This window comes from Siniperca chuatsi, linkage group LG8 (assembly GCF_020085105.1).
Source record: "Siniperca chuatsi isolate FFG_IHB_CAS linkage group LG8, ASM2008510v1, whole genome shotgun sequence".
NCBI classification, from domain to species: Eukaryota; Metazoa; Chordata; class Actinopteri; order Centrarchiformes; family Sinipercidae; genus Siniperca; species Siniperca chuatsi.
The window spans coordinates 17,428,947-17,445,648 of NC_058049.1; the positions used below are offsets into that span (position 1 = coordinate 17,428,947).

At 40.4% G+C, this 16,702-nt stretch overlaps 2 protein-coding genes across 4 annotated transcripts in view; both read left to right on the forward strand.

Annotated features, from left to right (window-relative positions):
* The window catches only part of LOC122880386 (A disintegrin and metalloproteinase with thrombospondin motifs 2-like), a 120,152-nt gene extending 113,586 nt beyond the window's left edge, over window positions 1-6,566 (forward strand). For all 3 annotated transcript variants that reach the window (XM_044205451.1, XM_044205452.1, XM_044205453.1), the window contains 2 exons: window positions 30-116; window positions 3,335-6,566. In XM_044205451.1, the coding sequence (XP_044061386.1) occupies window positions 30-116; window positions 3,335-5,367 (2,120 nt within the window). In that variant the 3' untranslated portion in view covers window positions 5,368-6,566. The remainder of the gene's footprint in view (window positions 1-29; window positions 117-3,334) is intronic.
* Window positions 6,567-11,255: 4,689 nt separating this feature from the next.
* si:dkeyp-72g9.4 lies at window positions 11,256-14,279 on the forward strand. Its single transcript, XM_044205454.1, has 2 exons — window positions 11,256-11,497; window positions 13,154-14,279. The coding sequence occupies exon 2, from the start codon at window positions 13,156-13,158 to the stop codon at window positions 13,942-13,944; it is 789 nt and encodes a 262-aa protein (XP_044061389.1). The 5' UTR covers window positions 11,256-11,497; window positions 13,154-13,155; the 3' UTR covers window positions 13,945-14,279.
* Window positions 14,280-16,702: the final 2,423 nt, after the last annotated feature.

The following is a 16,702-nucleotide window of genomic DNA, read 5'->3' on the forward strand; positions in this document are numbered from 1 at the left end:
TCCATCATTCTCTCTTCTTTTCTCTGCAGAGGGCTCATCAGACCTCAACAAGAACGGCAACATCCTGATCCAGTGGCTGTCTCGCCCCAACACCAACTTCCCGAAGATCTCCTCACGTAAAACCTCCCTCTATAGTTCCCAGCCTGGTCTCCACAGCAGCAGCCGCAGCTGCATGTCTGTCCTCTGCTGGGCCCTGCCCATCTCTGTCCTCCTGTCTCTGCAGGGCCGGCCCCGGCTGGCCCCCTGACCTGCCCTCCCCCACACCCCGTGCCTGTGCCCACGCCCGTGAGCAAGCGGCAAAGCTTTCGCTTCTCTTTTGGAGGGGGGGATGTTGCCTCTCTCTCTGTGTGTCTGAGACGGCTCTGACTGGGGGGAGGTCTCTGGCTCCTGTGTGTGCTAGTTGGTTCTCTCTTGCTCTGTCTCTCTCTCTATCTCTCTCTCTCTCTCCTTTGTGGAGCATTGTGTTGTAACCGCTGGCCAGTCGAAAACTCAAAAGATCAACAAAAAAATTGATGTGAAAAGGATTCGAAGCGGCAAGGCGAACAGGTTTTCATTGGCACCTCCTGAGACGTGTCGAAGAGCCGTTCATATGTGAGGGACCCCCTCTGCATTTGGCGGCCATGTTTTGCGCGAGCTAGCTGCGTGTTGTCATGGGTTACCACTCCTGAGATGCAGCTGCGCTTTTTTCTTTTTGTAGCGCACTGTCATTGTGGGGAGAAACAGGTGTGAAAATAAACAGAAAAGGTATATAAATATCTATATAGAAAAAAAAGTTATAAAAAAATATGAAAGCTTTATTGTGAATGTGATCTTGTCACAATGAGGACATCTTTGCTAAAGTGCTCATCTGACATCCTGGTTCCATTCGGGGATGTGAATGGTGTCTCATTCTACATTCCATTCTCAGATTGACAGGAACTCAGCACAGGGACAGGAAGTGACATCAGTAAACCTTTTGATTTTTGGGGGAGGGAACTGTGAGGTGAAGAATCTTGAAGTAAAGGCTAATTTAAAGAAAAAAAAACAAAAAAACAGGGTAGTCTGACCGCTTGAGGTTGCTTCCCATTTCACCTCATCATCAGCCATCCTCTCTTTGACTGTTATACTAAAGTTCAATAAATGCAGCTTATTTGTGCTTGCAGACTTTAAACAAATACATCTATAAATATATTTGTATTTATATATACCTATAAATCTAAATCTATATGAGTAACAATAATATTAATAATGTTTTACCATGAATAAGCTGTAGCTTATTTGCCTAAAACCTTTGGACTGCTATTGATCGCTTAGATCCTTGACTGTTACGTGTATTTTTTTATTGATTTTACATGACTACAGATGAATATTTAATAAAGGTAAAGTGTTTCGGGGGGAAGGGGTTAGACCTATAATATGCAGGACTTGGTCAGTTAGTTGCCTCTCCATTCTCTCAGATGGATCAGTGGTTTACTGTCGCTTCTTGTTTTCTTTAAGGATAGGATCACATTTTGTCATGCACATTTGCATCCATCACCTTTATGTATGTGTATATATGTGTGTGAGTGTGTTAGTGCATCTGCGTGTGTGTGTCTATGTGTATATGTGCATGGATGCATGGGTGTCTTGTGTGTAAACTTAGATGAGTGAATATATTAATGCATGATTGAATGAGATATACTAGTCTTGTCAGTGAAAGTGTGTTTGTGTGACTGTGTGTGTGTGTGTGCGTGTGTACGTGTGTGTGCATGTGTATGTGTGTAAGGAAGCTTCATCATTCTGGCTTTTACACATCGCAATCAGATACAGAAATACCTCATAAACTTTGAGTTGAGAGCGTCCGATGATCTCATTTTATTTTGATGAACATTAACCACATGAACAATGCCTTATCTTGGATTGAATGTAATGGCATTTATCTGTGAAAGAGATGGCTTTACTCATTCAAAGTTTCACTGGGAATAGAGGCAGCTTCAAACCAACTTAAACTCACACCCGCCAACCATCAAACCTACCAAGGTGATGTTGGACCAATGTCCGACTACTGGGAAGGGTTTACAAAAGGCCTAGGGTATTGACACATGGCATCTAGAAAAAAAAAACACTTCAGACTTGTCATTGTATTGTGATCACATATTTCTGTTGTGACTATGTAGCGAGCTATCCAAGGTTTCCTTCTGCTGGAGTTGGACTGTATGAGACCAAGCCAGACCTAGCAGTGCGACTGTATATAACATTGGTGTTGACTGTATTTAATAATGTTCATGACTGTTATCTTCTTCTATAATATTCTATACTATGGGTAACTGTTTTGTGGCTTCACTGGCCTGCTGCGTGGGGCTGGCTAACGTTTGGCTAACGTTGAAGAAACATTCAGATGGACTACGTGCACTGCGTCTATATGCACTTTGATTTATCAGGGAAATTTTATTAATGTTTTGTAAATGTTTCATATGACACTTAATGTGCCATTCCAGTTTTTACATCATCATGGAAATTATGTATTTTATTTAAACAGCAAATATCATTTATGTACTTCATGTTTTTTCTTTTCCAATCGATAAACAGATTGACTGGTTGATTTCCAAGTAATGAAGTGTTTTACCAAAGTGACTGTGAACTTGTAACTTTCGATACAGTTGAATTATTTTTCTTAAGAAAAGAATATATCTATATATTGAGCAGGGGGGGGGGCAAACATCTCATTGTTTCAGTTACTGTCATTCTCAACAGCAAAGTTGTATCAATAAAAATGTTTTAAAAAGTGTGATCTTTCTCTCACCAGGAATGTTCACTGGCTAGATGTCAAAATACCAAACATTGCCAGGAGAACATGTTTATTTTGATTGGCATGGTACAAAAAGGTTACAAGTCAAGTGGTAGAGGATTAATATTTGACAACTGAAAAATGATACACAACCAGTCAAAATTAGATATCAGATTTAGATGAAAAATTCAGACTTGAATCACAGTTATATTTACAGCACAAGACTGGCGACCTTTCTTTTTCCATTTCAGTTATTGCTCTGGACTAATCTCATGACTGCTCTTGATGTTTGGGTTTTTCTCCTCTTCCTTCCTGCATCCTCTGCTAATGGTCTGGCTTTACTACTGTACTTTGCACGGTGTGGAACCAACACACACACACACACTCACACACACACACATATGCATGTACTTTATGTATAAACGAACATGCACACAAAGACTAATACTAATGTAAAATATTCTTATTGTTGAACATTCTTTCGCATACAAAGACATATCCAGGCAATCGGACACATACACACACACCTCTTCATAGTCTCTACCCCTGGCTGCACCCAGTCTCAGCTCTCTGTTCTCTCCTTCACAGGCCAGCGTTGTCATGGAGACCGCTCAATGTTCTGTCGTATGGAAGTACTGAAGCGCTACTGCTCTCTACCGGACTTCCAGCGTATGTGCTGCAAGTCCTGCAGCAATGTCACCATCACGGAGCCTTCACCCAACTCCATCTCCAGATCCACCCCCATCACCTTCATCCGACCCAGTGTTACAGCTTCTCCACCCACCAGCACCCTCAGCTCTGGCTCCACCATCCAACCCACCAAAGCTGTCATCACCACCATTTCAGCTTCTACCATCAATCCCTGGACCACCACTCATCCCCCTACCTCCACCACTGCTGTTCCTCATTCCACCCCCTACCCACTAAGTGCTACACAAATGATCACCACTCATCCTCCAACTGCCACCAGTGCTCCTGTCCTCCGCACTACATTTTCCATGGCAACCACCTCAGTTATTACAACCTCTCCCAGCGTTACTGCTCACTCCCTGCCTCTGCCTACCCCAGACATAGACAAGAGCACAGAGCCACAGTTACAGAGCACTACAAATAGTCCAACAACATCTGGTATAACTACCACACACCTTCCAGCAACAACCTGTCCAACTATGACAAATCCAACAGAAAGCAGTACAAAAACAGACACCTGGCTAAAATCCAAGCCCAAAAAGTATATTCTGCCAAAGAAAACCCCCAAAAAGATGATTCCACCTAAGATCAGTCCAAAAAAGAAAACAAACACTACTCCAAAGAAGAATACTTCAGGGAACAGCAATCCCCCAAAAAGTAAGCCAGCAAAAGCAACTTCCAAAAAGACTACTTCGGCAAACACTGCTCCCAAAAAGACTGCTCCGGCAGAAACTACTCTCAAAAAGACTACTCCGGCAAAAACTGCTCTCAAAAAGACTACTCCGGCAAACACCACTCCCAAAAAGACTACTCTGGCAAACATTACTCCCAAAAAGACTCCCCCTGTAAAGACTACTCTTAAAAAGACTCCTCCAGTGAAGACTACTCCCAAGAAAAAACCCAAACCTAATCCCAAAAAGAACATTCAGCCAAACACAAAAGTTACAAAGCAAACTCAAACAAAGACAAATCCCGAAAAGAACCCAAAACCAGGGCCCAAAAGTACCACAAACTCTCAGGCCAAGGTTAATCAGAATAAGGCTACGGTGAAAAAGACAAATCCAAGAAGGAAAACACTTAAAACAATGTCTTCATATTATACCACAGCTCCCACTCCACATACAAGTCCAGAGCAACTGAGAGAGTACTTTTCTTCCACTATCTCATCTAGCACTAGTGTATATGCGACAGCTGCAGGCATGCCTTTCCCTGAGTCCAGAATCAATGTCACGTACATCAGTAACAACACAGCAACTACAGATGAATCTCCATTCTGGTACCGTGATGCTTTAGCCACAACACCCAGCGCTTTTGATGATGTCATAACACCGACTGGAACTGTTCATTTTGAAGATGTCAACATTCCTAGTAGAACCATGCCATATAGTGATGTCACAATGACCAGCAGCGGTGATGTCACAGTAACCAGCGGGACCATTCTCAGTGGTGATGACATCACATTGTCCTACGGCAACGTGGGAGTGATCAGTGACACCATGGTGCTAGACGACAGCCTCACCATGGAGATTCCGACCATCAATAGCAAGGATATGATGGACCTTGCATCCTCACCCTGGCTGGACCTGTCTGAGTACATCCCTGTGAGCATCCCTGTTCCGACGACAACCTCAGACCCTGCCACAGCCTCAACTCTCACCACCATCACTCCGAAAACAGAAAAACCAGCCATCACAACCATCACCACCTCTACTATAAGACCTCAGCGAAGACCCGAGGAGAATAGTGAGAACAACTCCGTCGACGTCATATACAACAGGATCGTCGGCGTAGATAACGACATCTCCCAGAACAACCTGATCCCAAAGCGCCGGGTCAACCTCAGAGAGAGAACCAGAAACAAACGCATTCAGGAGCTTCTGGAGGAGAAGCGGAACTTTCTCCTCAGGATGAAGAGAGGCCACGCAGCATGATAGACCAAGCCTTTGCATTTCTCTTATAGAGATGAATGTTGTCTTTACAGACTTGCGTAAGCCCTGTTTAAAACCCTCAGGCCTTTCCACCAAAAAAAACCTCTCTGCCATATCACTATCATGACAATCAGGACTGTTGCAGACAGAGAATATCATGGCCAAATGTTTGAACAGTTGCTCTGATTAAAGAAAAGCCCTTTGGAGCACAGACTGTTGCAGATTTGAAGCAAATCGCCCCACCCGTGTAAACACAATAATGAGAAACAGAAGGGATGAAAAGTGTACATCCAGTTTGACCAGCACTTTACAAAGCAAGTAAATAAGGTGTAATGTAGTTTGTGGAATGGTATTATCCCTACTGGCACTTATGGAACAACAAAATCTACCACCTTGAATTCATATCTCCTTTTTTATAATTATGTTATAATACAGCTCAGGATTGCAGCTCATTTCCCAACAAACAGATATTAATACCCCTCAGCCCTTTAAACCTCTTTAACATGAGCTACTGTAGGACAAGATGAAAATGTCTCCTCGTTAAGTGGCCAGCACTCTGGATATCCTATACACACTGCAAATTGGAGCTTTTGGAGGCCTGAAAGCAATATGGTAATGCTATACAATCAGAAAGTCAAAGTTTCCTCTTGGTTTAATTGAATTGTGAAAGTTTACACTGTTTGGATTGTGTTTCCAAAGCAAACGTCTGTTTGACTGCATGGGGTCTCTCATCTCTCAGGAAGTTAAGATATAGTATGGAAGACTGGTGAGGGACATTGCCAAACACTTGGTGCTTCCTGAATTTTGATGATATATTGTGATATCTCATTAAGCTAGGTGGAAAAACAAAATAACTGAAGAGAAAAAAATATTTTTCTTTTTCTCTTTTTTTTAACGGTCAGTCAAGTATGGTGCTTTTTTTGTCAGTGTTGCTAAAAGCAATGTCCCTCATGTATTCATTTATGTACAAAAATACAAAGATATAATGATAAAATAAACGAGCCTGTTTGTATTAACTGTATCCAAATAGAAGCTTTGAGGGCCTGTTTGTTTTCTTTGTAAAAATTGTATTATTGGTACATCGCTAACTTGCAGCAGCTGCAAAAGCCCTTACGGATCTCTTTGTACGATATCTGTACATATGAAAAAGAACTTAATGTTTAATATTTATTAAAGTTTAAGTGCCTGTGGTATTTTGCAAACTGTCAGTGTTGTGTGATTTTTGTTCCAGTGACTATTATCATGCTGCCCCTCATTATCTTTTTGGCTGCAACCAGTAGTTGTTACTTAGTCACAGCTGCTGTAAGCCTCACTGCTGTTTTAGGTCAACCCAGTGATATAAGATTTCACAACTTCTAACTCAGTTTGAGTCAGTTAATCATCAAATTATCAATATCATGCTTTCAAACTGTTCTTCAATCAACTGATTTAACCCGATTGCACAGTAATGCAATATGACACATAGGGGGTGACATAACACTTCACGTCACTGTATTGCCTGTACATGCCTGTGTAAGCCTCAAACCAGTCTTTTTATTGCCTTTCCTTTGTCTTGACAGAATCAGAATATCAGGTTCAGAGGATATCAGGTTCATTGGACTGATGTTATTTCCAAAATATAAAGTCACTGATTGCTAAAATGAAGTCTGATATATTAAAGATAAGCTCAGTCTCTTCATTCTTGATGGAGGAGCTCCAGTACGAGTCAGCATGACTTAACCAAATGTCTGACTTCAGTGGAGTTGTTCTCACCCGTAGGATTCAAAATTTAACCCAGGAAATTACTTGCCTACATTTTTTCATGGGGAAATCTTTTCTACAGAAGGTTAAAACAGTAGTGAAAATTGTTCACATTGAGGTCTGGATACTGTTTCTGAAAAAGCATAATCAATGCTATTGATTTTTTTTTTATGTAATTTTTCTTCACTTTGAGCACTGCAGGATTCCATTCACCTCTGTTGTATTGGGGATGCAGATAATCAAAACCATTGTAAATAAAACACAATCTGCATGGCTAGATATCCTTGGGGTAAGACAGATTTTTTTGTCTGATTTGGGTTAACTGACCCTTTAACATGAGATGTGCCCCAGAATAATAATAATAATAATAATAATAATAATAAAAAACTTTATTTATAGAGCACTTATCAAAACAAAGTACAAAGTGCTTCACAACAAGAGAAATAAAATACCGCAGCCATATTTCTATGAGCAGATATTAGTTGTAAACACATTTTATTTGATTATATGTGAATATACCACTACAATGCACTCCAAGATTAGGCTGCACATCTAACTTTGCATTTGGTTATACTGTCTTCTTTTCCCTTTTGGTTGTTTTACAAAGCTGGCCACAACTGGCCTCTGTAAAGTGTCCACACCACTCTTGTTACAGTTATTGAAGGTTCCACTGTGTCAACATGACGCATCAGAATATTAGATTACTCATAAATTCTTGTCAGGAACGCTGTGCAGCAAATTCGGACTGCATGGTTAATAATGCTAACTGTCGGTTAACATTTTTCCCCACTGGGAGAACAAAGAGTGTAGTGTACGCCCAAATAATACCATAAAAGAAATTACTAAGGTCTAACATTTGCATCCTCAAAAGTTTGGGTGATACATTTCGGTGGTTTGTGCTTGTTAATTTATTCAGACTAATTTTTTGTCGGATTGAAATTATCATAATTAAAACACTGCAGTTTCCCACCTAATACAGTATAATGTCAGCCCTCAGAGCCACAAATTGTAAGGCTCATTGATTTTTTTTCCCTTTCTGGTCTTGTGAGATGAATAGATTCCTCCTCATATGAAATCCGGTTTGTCTTGTTTAGGCCTACTTCTCCTTTAAACACAGTAGTGGTGAAACTGGTGTCTTCTTTGAAAGAAAACTAACAAGCTCATAATAGCTCTTGTGACTCATTTTGGATAACTTACCCCTTGTGCTTCATACTCATGCTCAAACTCAAGGGGTCGATTAAAACGTACAATAACAGCAACACCTTAGAGTCTAATGTAATCAAAATAGCCCTGCAATCAGTGCCACCATGGTGAAGATTATGATTGTGATCATTATCATGATACTGTTTCAGAGAAGTGTTGAACCAATTCTGTTGATTCTTTTAGGTAATAGTTTGAAGTTTTGTTGCAATGGATTGCTCAATGTTGAAAGTCTTCATAAAATTTAAATGACAAAAATTGAACACTACAAGCTTCATGAATCTAGATGCATTGCAATGTGATTACATTTACTGTAACTGCATTATATTGTAATGTGCTCTTGTTATTTATTTTGCCCACCCACTTTGATTTCATTTTTTCCCAAAAATATTTCAAGACAACTTGTTCTAAAAGAGGTAGTCATCTTTCAGAGAAAGCTTCCCTCTCTGCTCTTCAGAGAACAGCTATATGACCATTTCTCACAATCCCTCTGGCAGCTGGAAGCTCAGTGATAAAAAATCAATGACCAGGCTCAACAGTCAGAGCCATTCCATGTATCCATCCTTCAACTCAAAGTGTCTAGCTCTTTCTACCTGTACACTGAAGCTTTTATCAGCCATAAAACATAAGCATCCTCCTGTATCAATGTAATTCTCATTGAACCCATAAATGGATGAGAACAAGAGGTTCAAGACAGAGAAGAGGCACATTTAACAGGAATGGAAGTGTTTTAACCCTCCTTTTGCCTTTGCGTATAAAAACATGCCTTTTCCGTACAGTATTCTGAACATACTATGCTGACATTGTATGTCACTGGGATAAACTGTTCAGAATTATCACTGCATACTGTTGTAAGCTTGGATAAAAGATTGAATTTGATAGTTGGAAGAGTATTAAATCTTGATTTCACGGCAGACACAGAACAGCAGGCCATTTTTCACAGAAAACATTTTGACATGTCACAGTAGGAAAAGCACAGGTGTGAATAATACACTTAATGATTCCATTTAGCTGCTTCAGTTTCAGGGCCCTGGTGTTGTTCATGTTGGCTCCCTGTCGTACTGTGACACCTGAATATAACAGAGCCATTGTTAATGTTATTAGTAAACCTGTGCTTTTCCTACTATGACAAGTCAAAATGTTTGCTGTGAAAAAGGCCTGTTTGTATGTGCAAAAGATCCCTCTGTTGAGTATTTATTGATGATATTATAAATCTGGGGCTAAAAAGAGGAAAAAGGGAATTTAGAGAACGAAGGAGAGTTTTTTACTCAGAAGAAAAACTAAAAAATAATTGCAATGTTTTTCTGCCAGATCCCATTATTTCAAATCTATGTGCTGCAGTGGGCAGGACCTTAACAATCTATACATACATTCATACATATATAAACATACAGTCTTAGTTGTCCAAGAATATGACTTTGCTGTGGCTAACTGTCTTTCTACAGTACACACCTCATAAACACGTCAGTGTCAGCAGGCTCTGGGTTGGTGTTCAGCTGAGAGCCATCAAGAAGCAACTCGACCCATTCGTAATCTCTTTAATATGCCTTCCTTGTGACTAGTCCATTAGAGACCCATAAAAAGCCAGGGATCTTTTTATAGGTTGGATGCAAAGAAGTTGTGACTCATCTGACTCATCAGAGGTCATGCTGCTCCCAACAGACAGACACACACACACATGCAAACACTCCATAAGGCTGAAAGCCTTTTTCTCCAGACACAGGGGCAGCTTGTTGACCGACCCTTCAGCAGGATGTTCCTGTGTATAAATCCTCTGGTGAGCAGTCCTGTGATCCTACACAAATATATACACCATGTGAAATATTGATGGTGAATGTGTCACATTCACCACCATATTTTCTTAAGAATATCTATATATATGTAAAAAAGTAAATTGTAAAATGTGTCTGAAATTTGATAAAGCATAACTTGCTGTTTGCCAGAGATCACATTTGTGAAATGAACACCTGTGAAATTAATGTAATTATTACATATATGAGGCTTTTGTTTACAAACCCATAGCTGAATAAACACAGTGGTCAGAACCCTGAATCTCACAAAATGTCACATGGCCTCAAAACAACTTGAGTGTCAAAGAAACAAGCTTCTCAATGCAAATGAAATCAACTCATTTTCAGACAGTAATCAGAATCTGAGCAAGGGAAATAAAAAAGCGTTGCCTCCATCCAACTACCTGCTGCCCCATTTTTATTATAAGCTCTGCTCTTAAGCAAAGCAGCCAATTTAACCACAAAGCTGCCCAATGCTTATGTAAGTCTGCCCCAAATCCTTAACAATGAGTTATTCTTCAAATTGTCCAGTTTACAAGCTGAAATGGTTGTTTGGGAGTAAACAATATCTGCTTTATTATTCATTGCTTCTAAATACGTCAGAAATTCAGAAAGTGTGGTCTTTGCCGGAGGTCACATCTGCCTAAAATTTCTTAGTGGGACTCAAGTCTTAATTTACATGAACTACAGTCTATAGGGCCCACCACACACACACACAAACACACACAAGTAAAAATGTGCAAGCCTCTCACACGCGCATCAGATTTGATGCATGTTACATGCTTTACACAGTTAAGGTCAAATATTTTTACAACAGCACCACACTATGTAAATTTCTTGTCACAAAGCATCATTTATTTTGGCATTTACCAAAATTACAGGGGGCGACTGTGTTCACTAAGTAATTTTTAGAAATAGCACGTCTTGAAAAAAATAAGAAAAAATAAACCATCTCTTTTCCTCCCCGTTTTCCTGTTTCGTTTTTCCGTCTGTCTCCTCTTTCTCTCTCACTCTCATCACCCTCTTTCTCTGTCTATTTCTTAGTCCGTTCTCTCTCTTCCCTATTTCTCTGCCTCTGTTTTTCTCTCTCCATCAATACGTGTCGGCCAATGACAGTCCTGGGGCTGAGGAAATGGATGGTGTGTCTATTTTTAGAACCAGGGAAGGAGGGCAAACCTAAGCTAGGGAGGGAGGAGGAGGGATGTGAGGAGAAGATAAATCTGCATTCTACCGTTGCCTCTGGTCAGAGACAGTTGGAGCTACAGTGAAGCAGCATCACTGGCTGGAGACAGAGCATCATACATTTAAAACATACTCAGCTGCAAAAAGGCTGCAAGCTGATATTTGAGATTGCAAGAGCGGAGAAAAGACGAAACGATCAACTGGACTCGACAAAGACACAGGTGAGTGGGAAAGCAAACTGTGCAGAAAAACCTTACATTATTACTGAAAACGCATGACGTAAAAAATACACAGGGTGCCTGTTCTGTGCTTCAACCCAGGGCTGCTGCCGTAGAACCATTTTTAGCCGCTGTATATCGAAGGTGTGGTCTAAATTTAGCTATGGTTACACCTTGGAAGAAACTGGGAGAGGCTGGCATTTTGGTTTGGCTTGCACTATTTTTGGCACGGAGGTTGAGACGAAAATATATCATGAGCTACACGCAGGGTTATAACAATATTGGGTTACATAACAAAATACACATTCTGTGGCTCTACATGACTGAGATGGCATTTAAAATAGCCATCTATTTATGTTGCCTCTTGCTGCTCCTTGCTGGGATTGTTTGTATTTTGGGCTGTTTACACTGCCCCTCCAAAGTAAGCAGAGGATGGAATGGGGAAGAGGAGAGTCAGGAGGAGGAGAGGAAGGTTTGCATGTGAATTAAATTTGATTGATACAGTCAGGGGCAAAAATAGACGGTTGTGTTTTGAAATGCTACAGGCTACTAAAAGTAATTTATGGTGTGAACAATGTCCAGATGTGACAGCAAAATTATGTCATTGGAAAAATACATACATCAGATGAGGTATTTGCATAATGGACTCTGGAAAACTCTGCTATTGGATCCACAATAGTGTGTATGAATATGATGTTGCATAGCATTTTACACGTGCTGTTGAATCAAATAATGTTTTCTTGGACGGATAGCGCACAGATGTGGTGATATAAACTGTTTTCTAATAAAGCAGAACCTGGCACAGCCTTTATTACACCTGATTACAGGGGTGCCACCAGAGATTTTGGATCCCATGAAAGAATATATTATTGGGCCCCCATAAATCACCCACATAGGCTACATTACTGTAACTAACCACACCTGCAAAATCCATTTGACGACCCCAAATATTAATAATAAATTGATCTTTGCAGGCTGGAATCTCTACTGTAGTCCAATGTTAATTACCTCAACATCATAATTTCAACTACCAACATTTTCTGGTGACTGACTGGGCAGGTCTGCACATACTACTTTCAAAATCTTGCTGTCTCTCGGTAGTTTCTCCAACGTTACCTACCTTAGCTTTAAGTGAAATCTAACCACCAGAGTGATGTTAATGTACTGTATTGTACTGTTGACTGCCTTCAACATTAAGCCAGGATATCAACAAAATGCTAACATGGCTGTGTAAAGGTTTTCATGGGAACTACATGGGCACATGCATTTCTTGGATAAAAATTGGGCAACAAATTGTTGCCCTTTGTTCTCCCTTTCAGCCCTTTTCTGCCTGTTTTTCCATTTCTGGCATCCTGATTTTGGTTTTGAGTTTGACATTCTGTAGAGACAGCTCCCCTGCCCGTTCAAATCACATCATCATTTCAATTTGAGCACTAATACTATCAGCCAATCATTGTCCACTGATCCAGTTACTGTGTTTAAATCTTCTTTTGCAAGAAAAACCTCAAAAGATTCAGTGAATTTACTGTAAAACTGAAATCAATAGAAAATGGCTTTCCTGAGGCTTATACTGTACATTAGTCTGTCTGTATGTTCCCAAATATTTGACAGATGTTTTGGCTCTAAACATGACCTCTTTCCTTCTTGTCTTTCTTTCAGCTATGCGGCCGCGGTCCAGACTGCTGTCCAAGCGAAGACTCCTGCTACCCACAATTAGAGAGGGCACAGAGGAGACAGTGAGGGATTTGAATGAGGCCAACACACTCCATATCGCTGGCCACGGCCAGGCTGTCTCCTCAGAGGACTACCTCCTCTCCATCTGCCACCTGGCCCACCCCACCTTCACCACCAGAGATGTGTCCCCCTACAACATCCACACACGGCAGCTGGACTCTGTGCACCAGAGGCTGCGGCTGTCACGGCTCAGTGGGAATTTAACCACCTTTGAATTCAGCCCCACAGAGGAGACGCATGCCACCGATATGCAGCAGGGAGAGGGGAAAGAACTGATCGGCGAGCTGATGTTTGGCAACTCTGACCCTCTGGAGTATCTTTATGGACACCAGAACAACATCTCAGGGGGTGTGAGAAGGGCATTTGTCGAGGGAAGGTTTATAAGGCAACATGGGAGTACATGGGAGGGCCAGACTCGCTCCAGAGCTCACAGCATCCCCCGTGCTTCAAGTCCAGACCTCCCACACCAGCGCAAGAGCAGCTGCCCTGAGTTACACACCAGCAATGACACTTCTATACCAAACGTCTCCCCAAAACACAGCTTATCCAGGTTGGAGGCCAGGAAAGGAAGCCCAGCAGACAGAGGAGCTGAGGGGGAGAGACAGAATCCAACCATCAAACAATCCCTCATCTCCCAGTGGATCTCTGACTGCAGGTTGGCGTGGAGGGAGGCGCGTGTACGAGCCTGCATGCTGCCCGCCATTGCTGAGATATAGGGTGCAAATGGACAGACACTGTGACAGAAGACATTCCTCAATAAAGTATCCTAATCTTTTTCTGTCAGTGCATGAGACATTGACGTTAGGAGATATGTAGATGACTATTATGCAGATATATATAAGATATATGATTAAATACACATTTGAAAACATACAGAGGCAAGTAAATATTGTCATAATTGTCCATCTGTAATGTTACATCAATGTCATTATTTACTATTATGACCTACCTACACTTGATGTATGCTGATGATCATACAAAATCTTTTTTTACCCTCCAGTCTTTTGTGAACTAAGTATGAATAAATACACAAATCTTTTGATACTCTCAACCAAACTGTCTGATGAGTGTTTTTCCCCGTGCCATGATCTGTGTTTTCTTGCATGTGTAAATCCTTCGAAAATTAACTCCACTCTCGGCTCTGCTGATGCCAGGCGCTGGAGTTTCTATGGTAACTGTCGTGGGATCCTGCTCTGGTAAACACAAGTGTGGAGAAATAAAGGCTGAGCACAGATGACACCGCTGAACCCAAACACGCAAGATGCAGGTCATGTGTTGCGACTGCATATCACAATCAATATTAGGGAAACTGCAGGTGTAATAATGAACTGACTAGTGAAATTACTGATTCACATGAATACATTTCAATATTATTAGAAGATTCTGAATTTAGTTGTCGGCTATGATTGATGAGAATTGTTTCCATCTTAGTAGGTTTAGCCAGAAAACACACTTCAACAACACAAGTGACCTTTGGATGTAGTTTTAAATCTTAAACACTAGAGGACAGGCTTATGTCATTCATTACTATAGAAAATTCTTTACATAATGTCACACATTTTATGACCTCAAATCTATAAGCCCTGAAGGGCCTTAAAATACACATTTTATTGAAAACTGGTACATCAGAGGTCATTATAAAAGTGTCAATTTACCCAAATACCAAAAAGAAAAACAAAAAACATATACCTTTAGGTATCGAGCCATGCACTTAGTTTTGGTTTTATTTGACCAGGATTTGATATATCTGCCTCTGAGATTTCTGCCTCCACCCCAATACAATGAAGGTGAATCAAATTGTGTTTGTGCTGATTAAAAGATTCACAATTTACATTTGAAAAATTTCAAGTGTCTTTCCAGATACAATGTCCATGCATCATACACTGTGAACAATTTTGATTGGAGCTACTTTTTACAGTCCCTGAAAACAGTTGACAGCATGTTCTGAGGATTATCCAGAGCAACAGGGACACTGTGTCTGGAAAGTGAGGCTGCTGCTGTTGTTGCTGTTTCATATATGCATTTTCAATTATATAAGCACCAAAAACTAAATTTCATTTATTTGCATTTTGTTGGGGTGGAGGCAGAAAACCTGCGTGGCCAAAACTAACTCCATGATTCAATACAACCACAGTAAGTGGTAAAATATGTTACTTGTAATTTCAGTGAATAAAATCAAAAGTAAAATTATCTTGCAGGTAATTAAATCCTGAACATGAACGACACATAATAACAACATAGAAGACACGACAAGTTCTTCCATTCCAACAAGGTGGGTGATGAAAAAGCCCATGCTGAACTCTCTGATGGAGATCACCGTGACTACAGGTGGAAACCCTTTTTGAATCATTTGGTTTTGCACTTTAGAAGCTGAAAGTTAAAGTGTAGTTGGGCCAGGCTGAGACTCTTCTTTCCCAGAAAGAGACAGCAATGGCTGTTTATTCAAATAGCTTAAAGGATCGTTCTGGCTTACACAACTTGGTTCTTAATGTAGCAGTTTTAGCGAACCATCCTATTGGTAATAATATTGTTATTATACCCCATCTTTAATTGCTAAGATACGGGAATGCGGCAACATTACTAAAATTAAGTCTGATGGGGGAAGGGCCAACCTACTTGCCGTAGATGTGCCCAAACACAGTTTTCCTGTGCAATGAGGGATTATTAACAACATTTTTGGTGCTCACTTTTGGTTTACCACCAAATAAATTAGTTCATGTGTCTGAATTGTTGGCTTGTTTACAACCTGTCTGAGTGCCTGAACACGTGTTTCTTTCTATTCGTGTGACTTTGTTGGGGAGATGTCGCCATGCACCCAGATCTCAGCTTTCTTTTTTCTTTTTTTTCTTTTTGGTGAGTGCAATGTTATCATAACTAATTGTATTGACAGCCAAACCTACCAAACAAAGATGTTGTAATAAACCAGAATTATTATTTAAAACAGCTATTAAGAAGCTTATTTGTTAACACTGAGACTTGGACATAAACTGGAAAAAACGTCAGAATGAAAGGGTGAAACATACACATGGTTGGTTCCAGTGAGAAAAAAAACACCACAACTGTCACAGGAAAATAATTGTTTAGGGGCTGGAAACTCTTGAAGACTCTCATGCGGTCATGTCGACTCTCAATTCTTTCTTTCTTTTCACACTTACCTCAACACACAGAAATGTATGGCGAGGTCTCTTGTTACCAACATGATAGTCAAGACAGGTGGTGCCATGACAGTATATAAACTGTATATTAAGACATTTTCATGCATTTAGTTTAATTGGTTTAATGTAAAATGATAAATCTGTCTTCCTGCAGGCTGTTTCAGACAAACTGTTTTAATCTTGGATGACTATGGCAGGCATGTTTCATTATTTTTACTGCTCTGTCTCTGAGGCTAAAACAACACCCTATTTAATGACATGTATTTGTAAAATATCATTCTTATCTTTAGCCATAATCTATTTGAAAACAACATGAAAA

Bases quoted from the DNA above. Each gene is read 5' to 3' on its own strand.
- si:dkeyp-72g9.4 (XM_044205454.1), top strand. From the start codon at position 13,156: ATGCGGCCGCGGTCCAGACTGCTGTCCAAGCGAAGACTCCTGCTACCC.